This window comes from Lutjanus erythropterus, chromosome 7 (assembly GCF_056507025.1).
Source record: "Lutjanus erythropterus isolate fLutEry1 chromosome 7, fLutEry1.hap2, whole genome shotgun sequence".
NCBI classification, from domain to species: domain Eukaryota; kingdom Metazoa; phylum Chordata; class Actinopteri; order Lutjaniformes; family Lutjanidae; genus Lutjanus; species Lutjanus erythropterus.
Window position 1 is genome coordinate 38,490,129 of NC_139323.1, and position 23,721 is coordinate 38,513,849.

Consider the following 23,721-nt stretch of genomic DNA (forward strand, 5'->3'; position numbering starts at 1 on the left):
TTTATTTGTCATTAAGTGCCTGAAAAATCAATTAATTGAAAAATATTAAAACATTAACCATTATTCACATTCATAATTTTTGAGGGTTTCTAAAATTCGAAGTTCATCTACAGAAGAAAAGTAAATGATCTCAACAAAAGATGAGTATTTGGTAAAAATTTTTCAAAACTTTTGAGTTTGAGTCGGGCTCAAAAATCAAAAATCTATGGCAGTAAGTTGCCTTGAAATTTGGAGTTTTCTCAACTTTTTCGCTTATAAAATGAAGAGGGTGTCTCATGCCAAGGTGAAGCAGTGAAAGTATTCTAAATATAGCGTACACTTAAATGAATAAGTGAGCCTTTTTTGGGCGGGGATAAAATATGTACATTGCTCTGCTTCCTACACTGACTATTAATAAGTACTTCACACAACCCCGCTTCAAATAATCCAAACTATCCCTTTAAAATCCTGCATGGAGCAACATGTAACTCTCTAAAGAAAATAAAGCGTCTGATGGTGCACATGACAAACTTTTGATTTAGAAAAATCACCCATCTGAAATATTATGGCCCTTTGAGACATAAAAATTGACAACGGTCCGTCACAGTCAGTGTATATTGGCACTACATAATCTGTTGGTTTACATGTTACACAGTAGAAAGCTACACGTCCTGCTGGACAAGCCAAGCACCCAAAAAAAGATAATGCTTCAAATTCAAATAACATTTCAAAGTTTTCTCTTTCTGAGGAAAATGTGGTTTAAAAAAAATGTCTTGTTCTCAAAATTCTGCTCTAAATTAACCTCGAGGGACATCACATTAAAAACGAGGGAAATGGGAGCTTGCCAGAACCAGACGGTGTCACAAAGTCATCAGTTCATTATTCACATATTAAAACGTTTTACTCTAGTCCTGAGAAACCCTTCCAAAAAAAAGTCACAGGTCAGAGGTGGTGCAACAGCCTTTCCCGTCTGAGTTGAGAACAGAGGAAGAGATGATGTCTTTCTTCCATTCAGAGTGGAGGAGGGGGGGGGATTTGTCCTCCTGCGCTTGTCCTTTACTGTCCAATGCAGACAGGGAGCCGGAGAAACAGAGAGAGGAGAGGAGAGGATAGAGGAAGACAGACAGAGAGAGAAAATATCCATTCGTCTAGCAGCATCTGTGCCCTTTAGTTTGTCCGGAGCTGGTAATCTGCCAAGAAATGTAACAGCAGAGCATTAACACAGCTTTCTTCCCCTCATCACCTCTGCACATCACATCACTGCCAATATGAGTCCTGCTAAATCCCCAAACAAGATCTGCACCAATACTAGCTGTCGTAGCACACAACTAAATCATATTACCAATATTTAACACCCTCCTTTCTTAGATAGACACTTAATTCTTTGTCAGTTAAGATTTTGTCTAGTCAAATAAAGTGGCAAATTCTAAGAATTACACTTATTGCTACTAGTATTAGCATCATCTCCCTCTTTAATGGGAAAAATCCCAAGACCAAACTACTGTGAGAATAAATCGTCATAACAAAGTGTTTATTTATTTCTTATAATAACATTTTTATCATCATCATCATGTAATCATTAGTGTGTGTTTGTGTATGACCACCTGGGTCACAGCTTGTCCACAGCTAATCTCACATACTACTGGACCACTGAGCCTAAACTTTTTTGTGCACATTAATTACTGCATGCTGAAGGACCTCTCATGGTTGCCATGATACACAATTTTATATTTATATATGACCTAAGCCGACTGCTGAGTCCTCGCTCCCTTTAACCATCTGGTAACGGCTGAAAATCTGCAAGGTTTTAACAAGGATTGCACCCCCCTATTAGTGTGGGATTCTCTAAATTAGGAAATATGGAAAACATGAACTTAAGCATTAAATAGTTCCATCTATAACTACTGCATAAGGGATATTATTACTTTCCTAAAAAGCCGTAATTGAAATGCAACAGAAAACAATAATACAAGGTCATTAGGAACAAATTTATTGACAAAGTCATGAAAACTTGGAATGACAGAATAAATCACATGTGAGATATAAGAAAAGTGTACCTCTGGAGTCTGTGGGACCTTCAGATGGTAGGACTAAGGTGAAGTATACAGGTCATTGAACGCATCACTATTTTAATGCGCTCTATATAAGCACTCCACATAAGGTTTATAGCTCAACAGCCCCTTAATAACAACCGAGTTATCAGATTATGATTCTTTCTGTGGCTTTCATTGTCCTTTAATAGGGTTTTAATAAGGAAGTAGCAATCTGTGAAACACGGCTGAACGGTCAACAGCACTCTCATTCACCAGTGAGAGAAGATTCACTGCTGACAGTGGTTCCTTATGGCCAATGCACTTTAAAAAGTCACTGATAAAGATTAATTTGCACATATACTGAACAGCCTAAAGCCCCACGTCATCACCCAACAACCTGCGCCAGACTTTTAACCAGAAGAAAGAGAGAGCACCTCACCCCTGTAGCTAACCTGCTCCAGCTCTCAGGATCTTTTAGGATTGATTTTAAAGTTCAATTATTTGTTTACAACCAGACCCTTGATGGTTTGGGACCGCTCAACATGACCAGTTCTTTGTTTCATAATCGTTCACAGTCTCTCAGGACCTCTGCTGCTGTTTTTTTTAATGCAAACTGTGACACAAATAAGAAAATCTGCAGCTCAGCCTTTTTTTTTTTTAACTGTGCACCAAAACTATTGAATACACTGCCCACGGCTACAAGAGATGCAAGCTCTGTGAATATTCTTAAACGACAGTTGAAAAAATATTTATTCAGCACCGCCTTTAACTAACTGCTGCTCTTATATTTAACATTTTATTGTTCTTATGTCTTCCTTGGTTTTAATTATATTTTTTAAATATCTTACAGCTATTAGCATAGCCACTTTTGGTTTTTGCTTGCTCTTTTATTTTCTGTTATCAATTTGATTACTTTGTTTTATTGTGCAGTATTTGCACTTATTTTAATTAGCTTGTTTTCATTTATTCTCTTATTATCTATTCGGTTTATGACAAGGTCCTGTGAACTACACTCCTGTATGACAGGTGCTAATTTGTTGTAGTAGTAGCATTAACATCAGTGACCAACTTCACTAATGCTCTTGTGGTATAATCGAAAATTTTGCAAAAATTCCTCCCAGAAGAAAAGAGGCTGCTACTACAGCGTATTTGGAGCAACAAATGCTGCCATCCAGACGACGTCTTTTTCAGAGACGTCCCTTTTCAGCAAGGCGATGCTAAGACACATTCTGCACGTGTTATAACAGTGTGGCTTTGTAGTAAAAGAGTTCAGGTAGTAGACTGACCTGCCTGCAGTCGACACCTGTCTGCATCTAAGCATACAGCATGTGGAGCGTTATGATGTGCAAAATACAACAGGGACAACATAACTTCAACAATTAGTGTCCTCAGTTCCCTTACTGAGTGTTGTTAAAACCAAAGATGATGCATCACAGTGGTAAACATGCAACATGTTGCAGACATCCCAGCTTTTTTGGAATTGGATTTGTGCTGCTGACAGTGTGCTGAACCATACAACTTAATGCAGATCGATACTTGCAAACTTCGCATTTAAACATTTTAACACATTAAGGACGTCACCTCAAAGATGCTGCTGCAGAGCGATGCCGCCTGATCACACTCTGACCACTGACAGTCTATAATAATATTCCGCTGTACAGCACGGCCGCTAAATGCCTGTTCATCACTCATTAATAAGTCAGCACAGTCAGTCTACAGTATCAGGATATTGTTTAATCAGTGTGAGTGTGTCTGAGTGAAACGTGATCGTCACCGTCTCCTCTCCCTCTTCCCTCCCCATGTTGCTGATGATAAGAGAAAGGTGATACAGGCCTTCTCTCCAGTCTCCCTAACTTCATCACTCCTCTTCCTCACTCATACTCCTCTTTTCTATCCCTCCTGCTCTCCTTTGCTTCCTTGCTGATGTTACAGCAAGGCGATAGTAACCTTGGCGCTCGGTGAGTGCCACCCTGGGAGCCTCCTGGCAATCTGTGGCATCATTCAACCTCCCCAGCCCCTGACTCGTACCTGACACATCCAGGTAATGGATATGATGGATGTTATAGAGTCAGGTTCATTCCTAGGGCGGACGGAAGGTATGAAACTTAAGGATTTCTGGCCGTGGTCCAGTGGAGGTACTGGGCTTCCATCTCCATGTCATTTCCATTTGCCTGCCACTGAAACTAGTGAGCTAGTAAGGAGGATTTTGCTGCAGTCTCATCAATGCAAGGTAGCTTTAATGTGGCAATATGCAATGATGTGTGATCTGTCCAACAATCTAGCGTATGTTTAAGGTAGAGATGACATTATTCCAGGTAAAATCTCTGGTTAGCAGGTTGATAAAAGTTCAAAGCTCACAAACGCTGAAACATTTCTTGAGGTTTGTCTCCCTTTAGTAAGACAGATGCGATGCAGGGAGGTTCATTCCCAGGGCAGTGATTTAATCTACAGATCCCAGGTGCCAGCTTTGCAAAAACAAGTTTGACTGCATTCTCTCAGCTTTACAGTAGCCCCGTCCAAATTTGGACAACTGAGACACAAACAGTTCTTACACCGCAAGCTAGCAGGCTTGTAAAGTTTCTATCCTCGGCATCCTGTGTGGTGTCAGTGTAAGCCCCCCCGAGGCCATGACTCACGGTGATAGAGCCAGGTAATGGATATGATGGATGTTTTACAGCTGGGTTCACTCTGAGGCCACACACTGAATATTGTTGCACAGAGGCTGATCCTGACACTCGCGCTCGCAAGGAAAATATCATATTTAACCTCGTGGTAACCTCCGACTTGCTAATGGGTTTGGACTTTAGACAGAAAAAAGCAAGAGCCAAACTGGAGTTCATAAATCCTACACAACGTGGGCACTGGATGTTCCTTATTAACATTCATCAATCATATCTTTTATAATGTCTTGTTTTTAAATGTGCTTTAATCAGGGGGAAAGCTCACTCACACAGTCCTAATGAGGCACACTGGTTGATTTTTTTGTTTTTGAGTGTTGAACTCTTATTAAATAATATCTGATGGTATTCTTTTCTGAATTTGAATTTTGATCGTTGATTATTAAATTATTTTTTCGATAAATATTAATTTCAAAGCAGGTTTAAACCTACAATTTAGTTTTAGCACCTCAATCCCTGACCTTTACATCTTAACGAGTTCAGCATGGTCAGATATGCTGAGAAAAAGAGAGTAGAGCTATCACAATAGGTACGCTGTGTGTGTGTGTGTGTGTGTGTGTGTGTGTGTTTCAGCATGTTTGTTCTCACCTCCACTTTGTGTGATGTAGCGCACCCATGGTAACGCCTGGTAACCGCTCTTCTCGATGATCTTAAGGTAACGCACCTGGGGAACACACACAGGTTAAAGATAGTTGCTTCATTTATTCACACACAAACACACACTTACATCTACTGTATATAGTGAGCACGCTCCAGTGTGTTTGATTTGACGGACCAGCGTTAATTCTTCTATTTCTAAAGCTAAGTTAACTGTTTAAAACATCTGAGATTATCTGGGAAATTAGTTTTTACAAAGCTGAAATGCATATGCCATTTTTCTGAGCACATGAAAGTTTTGTTTTGCGTGGTAGAACTTTATGTGAAGTTTAACGGACTGGTTGAACAGCAGACACTTTAACTTGTCAGAGCAGGAAAGACACGGGTTGGTCTTAATAACAGTGATTACAGCTCGGTTGCATAAAGTGTCCCAGTGACAGTGACAGTGAACCAGCGTGCACGATAGCAGGACTTCTCCTAAGTGGAATGCAACAATCATTGGTATGACATACGTCCACATATATGTTCAGGAACATTGGCATTATCTGTAGAGACGGGCAGATTTAATGCTGCTCCAGAGGAGGAAAGGGTTCGATGTGCAGACTAGGTGAAACTGAAAATATGGTTCATTTTTATGTTGTGCTGTCCTGCTAAAGAAAAAAAAAAAAAATCTCTTACACCCTGTAAGAGATTTTTTTTTTTGTTTGGTTTGGGGTTTGGTTGGATGATTATGAAAAACCAAAGTTTAGTTTAGTAACTGAATTTATTTGCCAAGCTTGGGAGAGAAGGAAAAAATATTCTGTTTAAGACTGAGTTGTAAAGTTAACTGTGATTTTTGTAATGAAAGGAAATATAATGAATTATTTTAACACTGCAACTGTATTTCTGGTGTCTTGGACGTCCATGAGGGTCATTCAGAGTAAAACAGAAAAACTGAAACACCTTAAGCTTGTTAAATCCAGGAAGAGATAATATTTATTTCATATATTTATTTGTCATGATCATTTTCAGGCACCGCTGTAAGTAGAGAATGAGCTGTCTGAGAATATTTGATTTGAAAATACTGGAACGTCCCAGACTGTGAGGACTGAGCAACTTATTTATTTAGTCTGTTTCCTTTTGCAATTACTCTGCAGTGCGACCATGTGTGAATGTCAAGCGGTGCATTGTCAAAACTACAGATAAAGGGAGACTATGCGGGTTTCGTCAGCTGATGTTTTGCGATCGTACAATTCAGAGTCGCCCCCTCTTCTCGGCTCAACCAGTGAGCAAGGCAAGGCAGAGCGATTTGAATCAAGAGAGGGAGCTCCACACCACTGCCCAAAGGTTGATACTCAGAATGTCCCAAATACAGTAAAATAAGAATTTAGAGGCAGAGGACAGGGTCACCGCAGATACAGAGGCCACCACACATTTCACAAGTGATGAACAAGACCAATTTCTTTGGTATGAGTCTACATGTTTTTTAGGAAAACACAGCATAGTGTACCTTTAAAAACGTAGGACTAAGGACAGATTGTGTAATGGGTGTTAATAAATGGTCCAACCTGAATCCCAGACACAGTGAAATAGGGGATCTCAAAGTTAACTGTGATCGGTCTCTTTGCATCCAACTCTTCACTCTCCACACTGGGAAGCCCGAAGTGCGCCCTCATCATGTACTCCTTACCACCCTACACGTGCAAAAACAGAAAGGAGAAGAGGCCACAAAGCTGTTAGTGCGTCTGGTAAAACATTACACTCAGAGTGACGCTGTTCACAAAAACCTTCTGATAAAACACTTAAGTCTGTCTGATGAGTTCTGGTCCCACCCGTCTCACTCCAATTAATACAAGGTTGTTTTGTCCAAAAGCAAAACAAACTTTGTATTCCTGGCAACGTGAGACAACTCCCATGTCGTAACAAGGTGAGTTAGATATCAATTTATGGGGTTTAACATCTGGCAAACTTACTTAGGCTGTAAAAACAAAAACAACACGTTAATCATTCTTTATGCCAGCAATTCTGTAACATCATCTGAGCACGTGTACAAGTTCCTTAGTCTGAACTGTGGATTTACTTGCTGCAAATCAGTTACAATTTTAACTTTAAAGTCCCTGAAATTTAGTATTTTTACTGTAGCATTTAATTTGTTTGACAAAAACTTTTTTTTTTTTTTATCAGGACTGTATAGGTGTGGTTTTATTGGTTTTTATTGACAGTCAAGTGTTGGTCAAAGTTTGTACTTTGCACCCCGCTCAGCTCAGAGAAAAAAACGGAAACTTTCTGCTGCTGTAACTGGCAGATACAACAACTGTGTGTTCATGTAAGACCCCATCTGTCATACTAAGAAGCTGATTTGGAAAATGTGTTTTCAGAAAGTTTTATAAATGAAAGAATATGAAAACTTTGAGCTGATCTATCTTAGTCTATCACAGCTATATCCACTTATATCAGCATCATTGTTTTTCTTTGTTGGGCATTCAATGTTTATTTGATACTTTTTCTTAATATATTCTATAATTTATTTCACTCTGTTTGTGTTTGTTTTTGTTTTTTAGCTTTTAATGATGGGACATCTTTTAGACAGACAGGAAATGGAAACGCAGGCTGGAATCAAACCCACAGCCGCTGTTCATGTGCATGATGCTCCACCAGCTGAGCTACTAGGGCAGCTAATTTGTGTTTCTATTTATTTATAATTATTAAAAAATACCAGTTAAGGTTTACTGTGTCAGTGTCCTGATATCATTATGGACAATAAAGTTGTTGCTGTTATTGTTAAACTGTAAAATATCCTGCCTTCATTAAATATATTTGTCACAAAGACTTTTGAGGGATTATTGCAAAAAAAAAAAAAAAAAGTGTTTACGTTCTACATTCTCTCCAAAGAAAATCAGCCATCTGAATAATTTACTTCCTGATACTGGCCCAGGCACCAGAAATCCTGTATCAGTCAGGCCCTAATAAAAACATGATTTTTTCCCCTTAGCATTACACAGCTGCTGTGAAAACTTTATCCTCGCCTACAGATGATGAGAACACCAGGAATCTGTAAAAGACGTACACAATCATGCTTATAAAATGGACTAAAATCCTTTACATACTGTTGATGTTACAGGAGGACGGTGTTTGAGTATCAGGGCGGACTGTGGATGAGTGTGTTTATCGCTCTCTTATCACAACAAGCCACTGTGTCATCTTTGTTTCCTCGAAGCTCCATCAAACATTACAAGTTAAGTATGGCTTCCTGTGAGAATGTGCACTTTTATGGCGTCCAAAGGTTGACAGTGACAGAGAAAAATGCACCGCAGAGTCACACACGAGCTGGATAACAATACGTCACCGCCGACGGCAATTCTTAACCCTCCCTGACAGGCTGAAGGTGTAATGAATTACTGAGGGGATATCAGAACTTGACAGATAAAAGGGACCTCGGCTGAATTAATGCTCTACCAGTTTTTTAAATTTCCCTTTGAAGAGTTTATAGTTTGGTGACAGCAGAGACTGCCGACAAAAATGTGAAAGGAGCAGCAGAAAATGGAGAGATAAAATGTGATCGTGTGTGTGTGTTTTTTTTTGTGTGTGTGTGTGTGTGGGGGGGGGGGGGGGGGCTGATCATAATGTGATAAATAGCTGCTGTCTAATACCTGTCAGAGTCAAAATATGATTTCATTTTCTGACACTGGGGCTGGTTCAAGTTTATATAGACATCAGGAATCATCAGTGGTGGAAGAAATACTTTGAAGTAACAGTCGCGATACCACAGTGTGGAGATACTCTGTTCTATATTCCACTTTTTATAACATATATTACTGGATTATAATTATTCATGCAGTCATGTGTACCAGGGCTGTCCTGACCTGAACATTATTTTTGGGCCTTCAAAGATTCAGTGAGAGATATCACAGAATCATTATTCACAAATATCGGAAGGCAACACAAACTATCATAAGTTCCACAAATCTATTTACTTATATACTTTGCTATTATTGTGATTATGAATGCACATGAGTTTAAAGTTATTTAGATTGAAATTAGTTAAAAAGTAACCAACTTTGAGTAGTTTATTAGAAGAAAACTTTAAATTTATACTTAGGTTTTTTTTTAACACTAATAGATTTACTTGAAGTTGAGAAATATTTCAGTAAGTACACATTTTCAGAACTCTTTTCACCACTGGCAAAAATATTACGTAGCCAAATATGAAAATACCTGAGTACAAGTACCTCAAACTTGCGGAGTACTTGAGTAAAAGCACTAAGTGCAACAAAGTAAGTGCAGCGAGACAGTATTCTTCAGCAGCATCAAAGTGTACTAAAAGTATTTTTAGGTCATAAACTGTGATATTTTGTGGACTAACAGGGAAAGACTTGATGTTCCACTGCACCACGTTCTTCTCAGGCACCCACTTGGTGCTGCCTGTGCTGGTCTTGAACTTGGGTGAGTCAGCATCGCTGGGCACTGGCACCAGAATGGACACATTGTTGGCAGTGGAGCGGCTCTTAAACTGACTGCGAGCCTGCGGAAGGTGACAGAGGACAGAGTTCAAATGTCACAGATGACCTTCATGAAAAAAAAAAAAAAACAGCATGCACATCCAAATTCAAATCAACGAGGTCTTCATGATTATGCACAGTGCGGCTTGTTATTTTGAGTCTGTGCGGACGTCACTGCCTCAAAACAGATGGTAAGCGGTAATCCACCTGAGAAGCATGTGTCATAAATAGTAAATAAGTTTCAGAGAAGGAACTGGATGAGCGGATAAGGACATGGTGTGTGTTTGTGTGTGTGTGTGCTTGTGTTTGTGTGTCAGTCATCATTACCTTCACCTTGATCTCCACACGGCTGTGAGAGAACTTCTCAATCACGCTCTCGATCCATATGAGAGGCTTCACCTGTCAGACAGAGAGCCGGAGCGGACAAGGTCAGAGGGGCGAGCACTGAGCTGGACTGCATCACTCCGACACTCATCACCAGAGCGACACAGTGGAAAGGACACAGAGAGATTGTGTTTGTACAAGGGAGACAATAACTGTTAAGACAGCTCGCAGTTCACATAGATTTCAGTCACAGCAGCCCGACTCAAGTATCTCTGGACAGCATGTATGTCAGGAGCAGTAGGATAACTGAACCACTATTTATCATGAAACACATAAGATATCGTTAAAACGGTGAATTGACATACATATCCCCAATTCCAAAAAGGTTAATAGACAAAAACACAATGCAATGATTTGCAAAAACTTTATGCAACTACATACACTACAAAGATGAGATATTTAATGTTCAAACTGATTCAATTTATTGTTCTTTGTAAATATGCACTCATTCTGAATTTGATGCCTGCAACACGTTCTTTTCTCTTTGCATGGTAGAGTCTTAACTTGCATTTGTAGATGGAGCAGCAAACTGTGTTTACTGACACTGGTTTTCCAAAGTGTTCCCAAACACACGTTGTATCCTTCATACAATTATTGTGGGTTTTTAATGCGGTGCGATCTGAGTGGTAAAAAGTCACAGGCATTATCTGAATCTTTTAATGATGTTATGGGTTGTAGATGTTGAAATCCTTGAATTCTTTACAGTTCTGTGCTGGACTATTTGCCCACGCAGTTTTTCACAAAGTGGTGAACCTCACCGCCCATTTCACACCTGTGAATGACTGAGTCTGTCAAGGATGCCGCTTTATCTTTAGGTTATGTTCTTAAGGTTGACTTTATTGTCACCTCAGGGAAGATTGTTCCAGCAAGCATTTACATCAAAAGAACAGTACAAAAGGGCAACATATCATCCACAACGACAGCGAATAGAAAACACTAGATAAAAAACAAAAACTAAAGTCCACATGTGCAAAATGTGCCAGAGTAGTGCAAGGACTGCAGTCAAGTTGGTAGTTATATATATATATATATATATATAGTAGTCTATAGAACTTGGAATGAAAGAGGCATTGAGTCTTTTAGACAACACAGAAAGTTAAAACAGATTCAATGAAACTTCTGTAAAAGAGCATCATCATCTCAGTGCAAACGTCAAAGGAGTCTCTGTTTGTCTGCATGAGATTCAAAAGTCAAATATTTGTAGGACCAGATCGAAACACACCACATGAGGACAAAAAGTATGTTTGTGTGGGACACTGTGAGACACTGGGACACTGTGGGACACGTTATTAGCCTAAAATTTTGATATTAAAAAAACAAACATTTCTCTTCTGCTCCTGAGCCTGTAACATCTCTATGCTTCGCCCTCTGGTTGATTCAGTAGAACACAATAGAGAACAGATAAGTAGTTTTCGAGTCTTTGATGTAGCTGCATTTCATTTTCTTTGTGGTAGTTTCCGTCACATTCTGCCTAAATCTGCATTGCATGTGACTTTGTGGGGACTTGCAGTTTTCCCGTTGGGCGTAGGGTAGCAAAGACAGTGACAGATTAACCTGCAGTTCACCCACGTGTGTGCAGTTTGACATCACACACAGTCCGTGATGACAGTCTTCCCCGCTGTCTTCACAGCTGTTGGATAAAATCCAGATTTTTTAGAGAAAGTGTCCTACAGTGGTTTGACTTTTGAAAACCAGGGCCAATCAAAACGTGGGGCGTTGTCTCAATATGTGGGTCGCAGGATGAGGAATAAAAGTAAAAAAAAAAAAACCTGACAGACTTGTTTAGTCTGATTTCACAGAGAATCTGACCCGGTGCCCGACACTAAGGATAAGAAATAGCTGATTTTCTTGCGGTCTTCTTAACTTATGTAGGTCATATAGAGATAACCAATAAAAAACTAGTAGCTTAAGTAGACTTTTTTTCTTCTTTTTAGTTTTTTATTTTTTTTGTTTTGTTTACTTGGACATATGGGGGCGGAGTAAAGGGACGGGGGATATGATGATACTCAGTGTACTCTGTTGCTAGATACTTCACACTGATGTAAAAATATGTAGAATAAAGTAGGCAATATATTTTGCAGCAACAAGTCTGGGATTGTTCTCTGTTTAAGATTTTTTTTTTTTTTTCATTTTTTTGCAGATTTTTATTCATAGGACAGCTGAAGATATGACAGGAAATGGGGGAAGTGAAAGAGAGAGAGAGAGAGAGGATGACATGCAGCAAACTGGCCACAGGCAGGAGTCGAACCAGTGGCCGCTGTGGAGGACCGACAGCCTTGGTACATAGGGCGCACGCTCTACCAGCTGAGCTGCAGGGGCGTCCTGTGTGTGCCTTTTTACTTAGGTCATGCTATCTGCAGGCTGTCTAAAGGTGGAGTGGAGAGGGAAATGATGTGTTGCACCTGCACCGGCTGGCCCACCTGTATTTAAGACAGCTGAGGGCCGTGCTCTGATTCTCTCTTTCACCACAGGTACATGCCGGGGACACACTCCAAGTGTTATTTTTTGATCCTTACTTTTACACACACCCCATGATGTACTCACCCATACACCCCTAGCACTGCTGATCTTACTGATTTCCATGTTTTTTTTGTTGATGTTAATTTGTAGTGTGAGCTTTATCTTCTGTTGCAAGAAAGAGACAACTTTTAACAAAGACTATACTTTGTTTTTATCATAAACTTGACCAGAAGTTAATTAAATACATTAAACAAAAACAAAATGCAAAATATTTTAAACCTAAAATAAGAAAAAAAGGGGTTCAAAACACATCATATAAAATATTTCCATATTGCAAATTATAAATTACATATTGTCCACTCCTACTTATATAATTGATAAGTGGTTTGTGTGTCCCACCATTCCTCCAATCTGCATTTTTACAATCTGCTCCAAAAGATGTTCAGGGTGCAGACCTCTGCATATAATTTTTTTTATTTCATTGTTTTTTTCTCATTTCATTACTCTGAAGTTTTATTATTTACTTTTGAATCCTTTATTTTGAAATCCAGAATCTTTTACTTTGAAATCCATAACTATGTAGGTGGTGTGTGTGTGTGTGTGTGTGTGTGTGTGTGTGTGTGTGTGTGTGTGTGTGTGTGTGTGTTAACAGGAAACATTTGTCTGCGTGTCCTACTCACTGTAGTGTTGAGGCGGTAGGACATGAGCTCGCTCTCGCCGTCGGGGGGGATGAAAGAGATGGTGCGATCGTTCTCGAAGCGTGACAGACGGACACACTGATGAAACTTCACATCCTCCAGCTCCACCGTCTTACTCTTCTCTCCTGACACACACACACACACACACACACACACACACACACACACACACACACACACACAAACAATACACACAGAGAAATACACAAAAAAAGATTTAGAGCTTTCCACGCAGCCTTGGGGAAATCAAGGTCAAGGTAATGATGACTGACAAACATTCACTCTGTCTTTCTCACGCACACACACACACACACACACACACACTGTACGCGCAGTGTGCCAGTGAGCTACCAAATCCATCTGCCCTGTTCTTGTCCCCCACTGAACAGTTATTTAGCTGCCACATACACACACACACACACGTACAAACACACACACATACACACACACACACACACACACACACACACACGCGCTAGCTGCCTTCAAAACCTGCTGCCATCATCTTCTCTCCCACCGAAGCCCATTCAGCTGCTGCACAAACACATCCACACCTGCACCAACACAAAAGAGCAGATAAATATTAAACTATCAGCCGGTCTGACAAAAACACGCATCTGTCACTGAAATCATTACTCCGCCAAGAAAAACACCACTTTGTTTGTTATCAAGTGAATGATTTGTTTTTTTCCGTGAATTTAATCCACCTACTACACTAATATTCAATTGTTATGGTCTTATTTAATGTGATACACCTACAAGGAAGTCATTATGTCAGTGGGAGACGGTTTTTCTCACTACATCATTAGTAACATGACTGCTAAAGTGCACAAGAATTTGTTAGCTGAGGTGTTTCGAACCTGCCAGACACAATGAGATGAGATGTTAATCTCATTAACCTACAGTCAATGAAATCACAGAATATTAAAAAACAATCCTTAAATTTTGAGGATGATTAAAAGATGTTGCCAGGAAACCTGTAAAAGTGACATATGTTCACATATTAAGTTGGCCAATGTTAGCTAAACGCGAGCTAGCTGGCGAGACAATCTACATCAACCATTAGCTAGCAATTTAGCTGCCGTCAGCAAACTTAAGATGTGACCCTATATGTTGTTTTTACAGGAAAAGGAGAAAGCTCCTCCCTGGAGCAGGACTTGGTCCATTTCCCAGTGCACAAGGTGAAACCTAAAAATGGCTTGTTTTTAGTTATTAATAAAATGCAAAAAGACGTTTTCTGCACTTGCCAATTATTAATGATGTTTCTGTGCGATAACCTTCATCAGGCTACACCAAATACATAAAAAAGTTCTGTCCAAAGGCATTTATTAGTTTCTGAACAATTCTTTTTTTTTTTTTTTTTTACTGTACAGTAAAATTCTCCGCTAATGTATCTCTGAACTGTCTCGTTAAAAGAGCAATGTGTAGCGATTTCGCCTCCAAAAATGAGTACGGCAGTCCAAATTCTGAGCCGGAGCCATAGACTGCACATTGAAATCCTATTTAATATACAATCAAACGAGCTGTTTTCTCCTGCCCTATCCTCCACAAATTTGAGGAAGCTCAGGCAGGCTGCAGGAACACTGCAGGAGTGCAAGACAAGTGCAACACTGTAATTTAACAATAACAAGTGACAGTGAGTCCTACGCTGTAAGATGACAAGATGTTTATAACTGTCAGTTGTCTGTCGATGATATCCTGAAAATAAAGGAGTGCTGCTCTGAAAATAAACACTCTGGAGTTGGAGTTCAGTAACTGTCTGTCTCACTTCCTGCCAGCATAATGCTCGATTTAACCATTAAAAACATCATCCCCCTCTAAAAGTGATTTCTCACAACTCATAAACAGACACTTCCTCATTCAGCGAACATTCGGGATTAATCTGAACTCTAATTAAAGTGAATCAGGCAGACAGCAGTCATTCCATCTCCAAATACAAACTTCAAAGGAGAACATGAGGCTTTCAACTTGGCACATTTCCTTAACCTCTGATGACAGTAAATATATGACAGATTTCTCCTTTACCCAAATCAAACACATTTAGGTTACTCTTTGTGAGCTCCCTTTGATAACTAATGTAATATTTTTTCACCTCAGTTCCACTGAGCCTCTACTAAAACTGTTTGGACCCCTGGGGAGGCCCAGCTCTGCATGAGAGTTACTAATACAGCTAACAGAATACAGCTGGTGCTCTACCTGACTATCTAACCTGTGTTTATTAACCTCTGCTGGAGTCCTACGGAGGCTGCTATAGACAAAAATCAGCAGATTGTGTCGGCCAGACCGCTTTCTCTGTGAGCAAAATTAGATTTCCACCCAGTCCAGACAATTCCTCTCAAGGGTGGAGCAAGAGTGCAGCGCTGTTGCAATGGGCAGTTGAAGGTGCGACCTCCTTAATGGTTGCATCTGTAGTGTGCTGGAGAACGGGCGATGTTCTCCTCCTCTGCGGTTAATGGAGGGTGCTGAGCGGTGGAAAACTGCTGTAATGACTGTGGGCCTGTGGGCCTTCAACTAAATCCCCCATTCAACCGTCAACTAAAGTCTGCTTCACCTGCTCTGAATGCAGCCCCCGGACCAACACTCAGGCCTGCTGGAGAGGATATGTGTGTGCACTTGTGTGTAGTTGTGTGTGTTTGTGCGTATGCAACTTCCTTGTCATTGTTCTCTCTCTTGAGTGTGAGTACGTGCACAGGTTTATGCATGTTGGCTTGCAGCTTGCTGGTTTCTCTATTGATTTTGCTTTTATGTGTGTGTGTGTGTGTGTGTATGTGTGTGTGTGTGTGTGTGTGTGTGTGTGTGTGTGTGTGTGCATGTGTGTGTGTGACATTTCCTCATAAGTGTCGACCGGCTGAGGTGAAGTCTCACACTCTTAGAAATAAGGGTTGCAAAAAGGTTCTGCTGGAAAGGCTGGGGTTCTACCAAGAACTATTTTGCTTCCGAAGAACCCTTTTTTGAAGAAAGGGCTCGTCATGGGTGTTTGAAGTCTGTGGGTTCCATCAAAAACATTTTCATCACAAGAACCCTTTTTGGAAGGAAGGATTTCTTCAAGGATTGTTGAAAGCCTTGAAGAACTCTTTCAAGAGTTCAAAGAGTTCTTTAATGTAGAAGGGTTCTAGATAAAATTCTTAGAATATAAAAGGGTTCTCAGTACCCAGTACCCTGGGTGGGTTCAGGAAGGGACTCTGGACAGGTTCAAACCTTTATACAAGGTTCTACCGGAAACCAAAAGGGTTCTCCTGTGGGGACAAGCTGAGGAACCACCTTTATGTCTAAGAGTGAGGAGAACAACACTCCTGGACAAGTGAGGCAGGGAAGCCCTTTGAAACGTCTTGTCTCTATATTTGTGTTTGTTTTTATGTCAGTAACACACACACACACACACACATACACACACACACACACACACACACACACACACACATACACACACACACACACACACACACACACACACACACACGCACACACTTGCATGCAACATTATCAAGTAGACAAGAAGGAAAGGTCAGGTGGGACACTCTCTGTCATTGCTGGGACCTCTGGGGCCGGAAGAAGAGACAGGTGTGTGTGTGTTCCTGTCAGGTGAGGATTGAAGATGCAGCAGTGTCTGTCCCTGGTGATTCACCTTTAAAGCTGCTCTCACCTGTTTCTGTGCTTTTAATGCACAGCAGCAGACAGGAGGAAGCTAATCTGTTTTCTGTCTGCTGTTGCACAGTAAAAAAAACAAAAAAACAAAAAGAGAGACAAAGGGAACACGAGGAAACGTTTTATAATGACATTTGGAAAATGTTTCTGTCCAAAGCGTCTTACAGTGCTGTGATAGCACTGAGAGCGGCGGCCAAAGACACAATTTAACAAAGACGTTTTAGCATTTAAATTTTAAGGGACAGGGTGAAACTTATTTTACCTCATTTTCTAAATATATAAGGCTGAACAATGTATTCTTGTTTATACCTTGAAAAAATTTGGTGTACTGTGGACAATTTCCACCCCAAGTTTCTTAAGGTATGATTTATTGAACATATAAGAAGGGGGAGGTGTCAAAAAGATGTCCAAGGCTCAACATTGAGGACTGCCAATCATTTAAGTATCAGGCAAAACTGCTTGGTAATTATTGGTCACACCTTCTCAAATGACATGATACGATAGTACAAATATAAATATCTGCATTTTGGACTGTCTGTTGGACAAACAAAAGTAATCAGCTCATTAACTGATGGTGTAAATTGTTGTTAATAGTCATTAAATGTCCTTATACAGACTACAAACCTTTCAAAAATCATCATAAAATAAGACTAAACACTCACTTCCAAAAGATTCAAACAAATGAACAACTCTGCTAAGGAAATTAGGATTCATCTTAAGGACGTGTGAAACACTAGAACTGCAAATAGTTTGACAAATATTGTGACTGCAATATAATTTTCTACTTTAATTTTCACAGGGAAAAGAAAATATCAAAATTATGATATTGTGAAATTTGTTGGGGTCTGTATCAAACGAACACGTGTGACCAGGGCCTCCCTGCAGCACTTCATTATCATGCTGTTTAGTCACACATTTCACCTTAATCAAAAAAATGCAGCTCCTGTAATTTGGCCTGAAATTAAATTACATTTGGCCTTAATGTGATTTAGGTAATATTTAAATTAATTGTGCAGCCCTCGCAGACACTCAGGGGTTACAAATGACCAGAAAATTTCAATAAAAGGCCATTTGTAAGCAAAATAAACAAAACATTTAAAAAAAAATGTTTGGATACAGAACTGCTCTTAAAACCATCTCATTATATATTATGAATATTTTCAGAGGATACGGATGATAACGAGTCTTTTTTCTAACCGCCAAGAGGACGATCACAGTCTCTTGGCCTAGGCTGCAGCTCCTCACGCTGACACAATGGAGGGAGGAGGCTCAGGATGTTTATTAAATGGAAAACATAACTGCAAAGCTACAGTTGAAAACAGACATAATCTTAACTAAGTGATCCCTGATAAATTTATGCGAGCTAAGAGACAGTGGAACAGTTCATTCAGATTTATTTTCTCTGAACACCTCTTCACTTTTTCTTCCTTTTTTTTAATATTGTATATTTATCCATTTTCTCTGGGTTCATGGACAAAAGTAACAATTCATCTCAGTTCATGGGGACTAAGTATGGACTGTATCTGATGTATACTGACCTTCACCTTGTGCCTTCATCTGCACCATATTTATTTATATTCTCATTTGGGTGTATTTTAACTGTGTATTTAGACCACTATTGTCAGTTTTTGTGTATTGTAGCGCAGTCTTTTATTGCATTTTAATGTACGTGGCTGTTACGACAATTTAAAGTCCCTCTGGAGATTAATTAAGTAATTCATCTGTCTTGTCTGTCTGATAAGAAAATACCATGAACTTGGGTGATAATTCTCTCTGTTCCCTGTAGTGATCATTCTGGACTTCTGCCAGCAGAGGGCAGTGTTAAATGATTTATACTCAGCCTCACGGTTTGGCTGCCTCCAGCTGTGATAAAATGTGCAGATCAGGCAAATATGATAAACACCAAAATGACTGCCAAATGATATGTAAAAAAGTGCAACTGCTGAGGATGAGAGTGCAAAACCCATTTTAATATTTGTATAAACATGGAGTGGGTGTGTGCTGCTTCTATCTGTCAGGGCGTTTGTTTGATCATTATTTCTGATCATTTTTTTTTTTTTCTGCGGATATGTTATTTTCCCAGACTGCAACACACAGCGGGGGGATAGTGGGGCTGCATATACAGGATATCCACAGACCCTCACCTTTCATCTGCAGGGCTGTAGCCTGGGGTGAGGATTAACTCTGAGGCAAAGAGGCGAGACAGTGACGGAGCCTCTCCCCTTCGGTGAGGAGCGGCAGGGGGGAGGAAATGTAGGCAAAGGAGACGGAGGAAAAGAGGGAGAAGGAGGAGAGGGTTGCGGAAACAGACAAGGGGAGATGAAGCAGTGGGAGACATTAATGGGAAAATTGGGAAAGTAGGAGGAGAGGAAAAGGAAGATGAGAAAGGATGAAAGCTAAGCTGAGAGTGGGATTTGCAGAAGTGAGGGGTTTAGACAGAAAGAGGAGGAGAAGGAGCAAGTGTGAGGGTGAAAAGTGCTCAACCATTAACTGGTAGCATATTCCCTCATAGTTTTTGTTATTCTGGCAAATTTCTGAGGCAAAAGTACATTTGGGTTGAACTGTTTATCCTTCAAGATACAATAAAACATCCCCTGTTGGCAGTTCACAAGTTCTCTATCAAAAATGTCAAATCTCGGCAGCTTGAGATAAAGAAAATTCACCGCAAATATTCCTCTCACGTGCCGCTTAACATAAGAGTCTGTTGCCGTCAGCTCACAGTGTGAAATAAAGTGCACCGAGTCAAAGTGAAAAGGAACACAGATAATGAGATGAACTTATGAACCCAACAAGCACACCGCTATATTAAAGCTACAAAATATTTCAGTTTTCAAGAAGCAGCCAAAACATGATGTTAAAATGAACTGTTGTGTGCTCTGCAGTGACTCCAGAACGAAGGGTACGTGTTCTCCAGGTGGTACGTTGACGGTTACCACATGGAGAGACTGCAGCTCAGCCAAAAATAGAGATTAGGATTTGATCATTCCAAAAGGGGAACACCATCTATGAAGGTCGTGTCTACAGAAGTTCCCAAACTTTCTCAGCTTAAAACCCAAAAGAGAAAGTTGGTACCTCCCTGGAACCCATACAAGTCAGCTGTCTATTCATATATAGGGATGCACCAAATGTTTGGAAGCTTTGTTCGTTGCCATGGTACTTGAACAGCAAAATTAATATTCAACTACAGGTCTACCACCTACGCTCTGCCTCTGCCGCTACTTCGAGGGAGCAGCTTCAGCACGAGCTGAACACAGAACGACAAAACATCGGCAGCACGAGAGACGAAGGATGGGACGCACAGCTTCTTTGCATCCAGCATGTGTGTATGTTCAAGAGAAAGACAGAGAGAGGGGAAGAGAAGGTGGAAGGTGGACCATCCCCTCCCCGGGAGAAGCTTCAAATATTCGCTGTTGATTACCGCCAAGACTTTAAACCCCAAAATATTTGATTCAAGACAAGAAATATACGAACGCAATGGTTGTGAGGGAAGCAGGGAGGGCTGTCATCATCACACGGCTGTGTTTGATGTCAATTAAATATTGCACATGTGGGTCAAGTGCAGGTTAACCTGTCACCGTCTTTGCTATCATATGACCTACGGGCAAAACTGCAAGTCACCACAACTTAACAAGCTCTGCAGATTTATGCAGTATAAGATTTAAACTACCACAAAGAAAAGGAAATGACCTTCAACGATGACTGACAATCTACTTATCTGTTGTCTATCATTGCTACTGAATCAGCCACAGAGCACAGCATGCAGATGTTAAGAGACAGACAGCAGAAAAGACATTTTGCGTCCTACATAAAGACACTCCCACATTTAGTTTGTTTGGATCAAGTCACCTTACGTCCATGGATTGCTTGGCTGTATCACTTCCTCATAAATGCTTTTACACATTTATGACATGTGAAGGCACAGACACTACAGACGCTGACTGACTGTTACTCACTGCCTGTGATTTCAAACAGAACTTTGTCGTTGAGGCCCAATCGGAGTTCAGGCATCCCTGACAGGACCACTTTGAGCTTGATGGTGCCCACTATTTCACTCCGCAGGACGCTGCCGTTGGCGCTCACCTGCAGACAGAAGAGAAAAGCATTACGTTAAACATGAGAATTATAAATTTAGATGCACACTGTGATCAATCAGAAATATTCTAAATGGTATGATATCAGCTTTGCACTCAAGGTTCAACTGAAAGTACACACATTTTACTGTTAGCAAATACAAATATGTACTCAAAGTTACTTTATTTACTCTACAGATCAGCAGTAAGACTCCTGCTCATAAACTGGGAGAAACAAATAAACCAACTGATACTCAGATCAGCCTTTCAACAGATGCAAACAGACCGAGGGACGAGCCTGAGAAACGCTCAGTGTGCAGCGTGAGAAATGTAAGCGAGGCGTTGATGTGAAAGAGGATGAAGAAACTCTGAAAACATAAAAAAAACAGTCCCTGGTCACAGAAAAGGAAGTGGCGACTGCAGCTCTGCAGCGGTGCTTCGGTTTCCCCTTGACTCATAAAAACCTGCTAACTGTCCTCGAGGTGTTGCTTCAAGGACGTGAAGCTTCGGGGGAAAGTCATGTCTCTTATTTTTTTTAGTGTAAAAGACATATACAAATCTGTTCTGTTGTTTTAGCTGCAGGAAATATGAGCTCTTGTCTTCCTCACTTAAAAATATGACATTTTCCTTTAAATCTCCTGATCACACTAAGATCAGGGGAGATAAATGTAACAACTAATTATTAGAAGAACAAAATAACTTATTATATTAATTTTTATTATATCATTAGTTAAAAATTCTGCTAAATTTATCAAGAAAAACATCTGTATTTATTATGAGAGCGTAATGTTTGTATTTTTACTAAATCAGAACATTTTACAGCACTTGCAACATTATGAGTGGGTGGAGATCTTATCAAAAGTTTCAGTTATTGTCTTGTCACATCACTTGTTGAGTATTCATTCTGACTTACAGTAAAAACCTGATGTGTCTTCATGTATTTTGTCTGCTCAAGTTGCTGACTAACTTTAAAATTTAGTACAACTGTTTGGTTAATCACACCTCGCTGCACACAATGAAGGAACATAAATATCACAAAATATTCTACTGAAAAAAGAACAGAGGGTTGTTTGTATTAGAGACCGCTTCCTTCTCGATTCAATTCAAGGAAAGAGGAAAACTGTTTGGAGGAGTCAAAACATGCCAGAGTTTTGAAGACAATTTTAGCTCTGACGCAGACGCTCAGCCTCAGGGAAACACTCCGACCATTTAATTTAAACAGAACTGTTAATGAAAACCTGCCACTAGTGAATGATGGATAAAACAATGGAGGGTGATGAATAAATAATGTAGAACTGTGAGTCAGTCACAGGAGTTCCTGATTAGTGTTTTCTGGGTGTCTGCAGCACACATCTGGGCATTTCTTGCTTGTTTTGATCTTATTAAAGATTGAAAAAACTGATTTGAAAACCAATAAATGCATTCAACGTTATATTTTGTTGACTTTGGAGGCCCCTATGAACAAAAGCAGTTGTTCTAACTACTGCCATAACTAAAAACTCATCCTCCTGCTTATTTTAACTGGGTAATGTACTACTTAATTAACCCAGGAAAATGTAAAGACAGGCTGTAATGTAATGCTGTTAATGGTTTTCATCTGATTTCAGAATCCGACCTGGCAGCTTCGTCTTGCTGACTGTCTTGTTTGCTTAATCTTTTGGTGATGTAGGTCATATAGAGACATTCAACTGGGCCTGTTTCAGTTAAAAACACCTCTTTGTATATTTAAATAATAATAATATTGCAGTGATAACAGTGTTAGATTGCTTGTTGTACCTGTGAACCTGCACTGTCCAGGCTTAAAGTAACATGAACAGATGAAGCACTTCAGCTTTGGTTTTTAAGTTTGCTCTGAACTCATCTCCAAAGAAACAACCAATTTACTAACAGCCTCACTGTGCAGCTTTTATTAGGACTGCACAGCAGGCTATCTTATGAGTATTAGGCAGTGATATCTTATCTTGTATGTTTAATATTTGGTAGCAAAAACACTAGAGCTAAACCAATAAATTGGACAGATTTGAAACAAAAATGAAAGTACTGTAATGCCAAAAGATATATCAGAGATAATTAAAAGAAAATTCTGCACTGTCATGCAGATGTCCAGTCAGTGTTGATGGTAAATGTAGTCTGTGGGCTAAAATGGCCAAGAAAGCTGAGCTCTCCTGCTCACAGAGCCGTGCCAGCAGAGCCTACATGTACCAGGATGCACTGCATCCAAGCTTCTGACACCTACAGTGTTTCACCACCCGATTCTATAGATATCTGTTGTCCAAAACATTGCGTTAATAGCAATGACATCACTATGACATCACTGGATACAGGAAGAACAACAGATTTCACAGCAGGAGAACTCAGCTTTCTCTGTCAATATAACACACACTGATGGATTCATGTCTTCATCTGACTACATGGACAAGAACATCAACACTGAATTGACTTTCAAATAAAGTGGTGAATTTTCCCTTTAAGAAACAATGATTGTTAGTTCACAGTTTGTCCACCTCAGACCACTAAAACTGTTAAAAATAAAAGAATACATGTATCAGCAGAAATATTATTATTGTTTTTGTAGCTCTCTAATATCAATATTGGCTTTAAAAATCCAGCGTCAGTCAGACTCTATATCAAAAACATCCTGGCAGAGTTTTCTCCATCCTGGACACTGAATGTCAAAAACAAATAAATCATGCTGCAGA

General features: G+C 39.9%; 1 protein-coding gene across 1 annotated transcript in view; it reads right to left on the reverse strand.

Annotated features, from left to right (window-relative positions):
* Window positions 1–234: 234 nt before the first annotated feature.
* Window positions 235–23,721, reverse strand: part of ap1m3 (adaptor related protein complex 1 subunit mu 3) — a 44,959-nt gene continuing 21,472 nt past the window's right edge. Inside the window, exons 6-12 of the mRNA XM_084723711.1 lie at window positions 20,906–21,032; window positions 13,290–13,432; window positions 10,093–10,164; window positions 9,630–9,788; window positions 6,835–6,960; window positions 5,279–5,354; window positions 235–1,169 (exon numbers count right to left, since the gene is read on the reverse strand). Coding sequence (XP_084579837.1) covers window positions 1,147–1,169; window positions 5,279–5,354; window positions 6,835–6,960; window positions 9,630–9,788; window positions 10,093–10,164; window positions 13,290–13,432; window positions 20,906–21,032 — 726 coding nt within the window. The 3' untranslated portion in view covers window positions 235–1,146. The remainder of the gene's footprint in view (window positions 1,170–5,278; window positions 5,355–6,834; window positions 6,961–9,629; window positions 9,789–10,092; window positions 10,165–13,289; window positions 13,433–20,905; window positions 21,033–23,721) is intronic.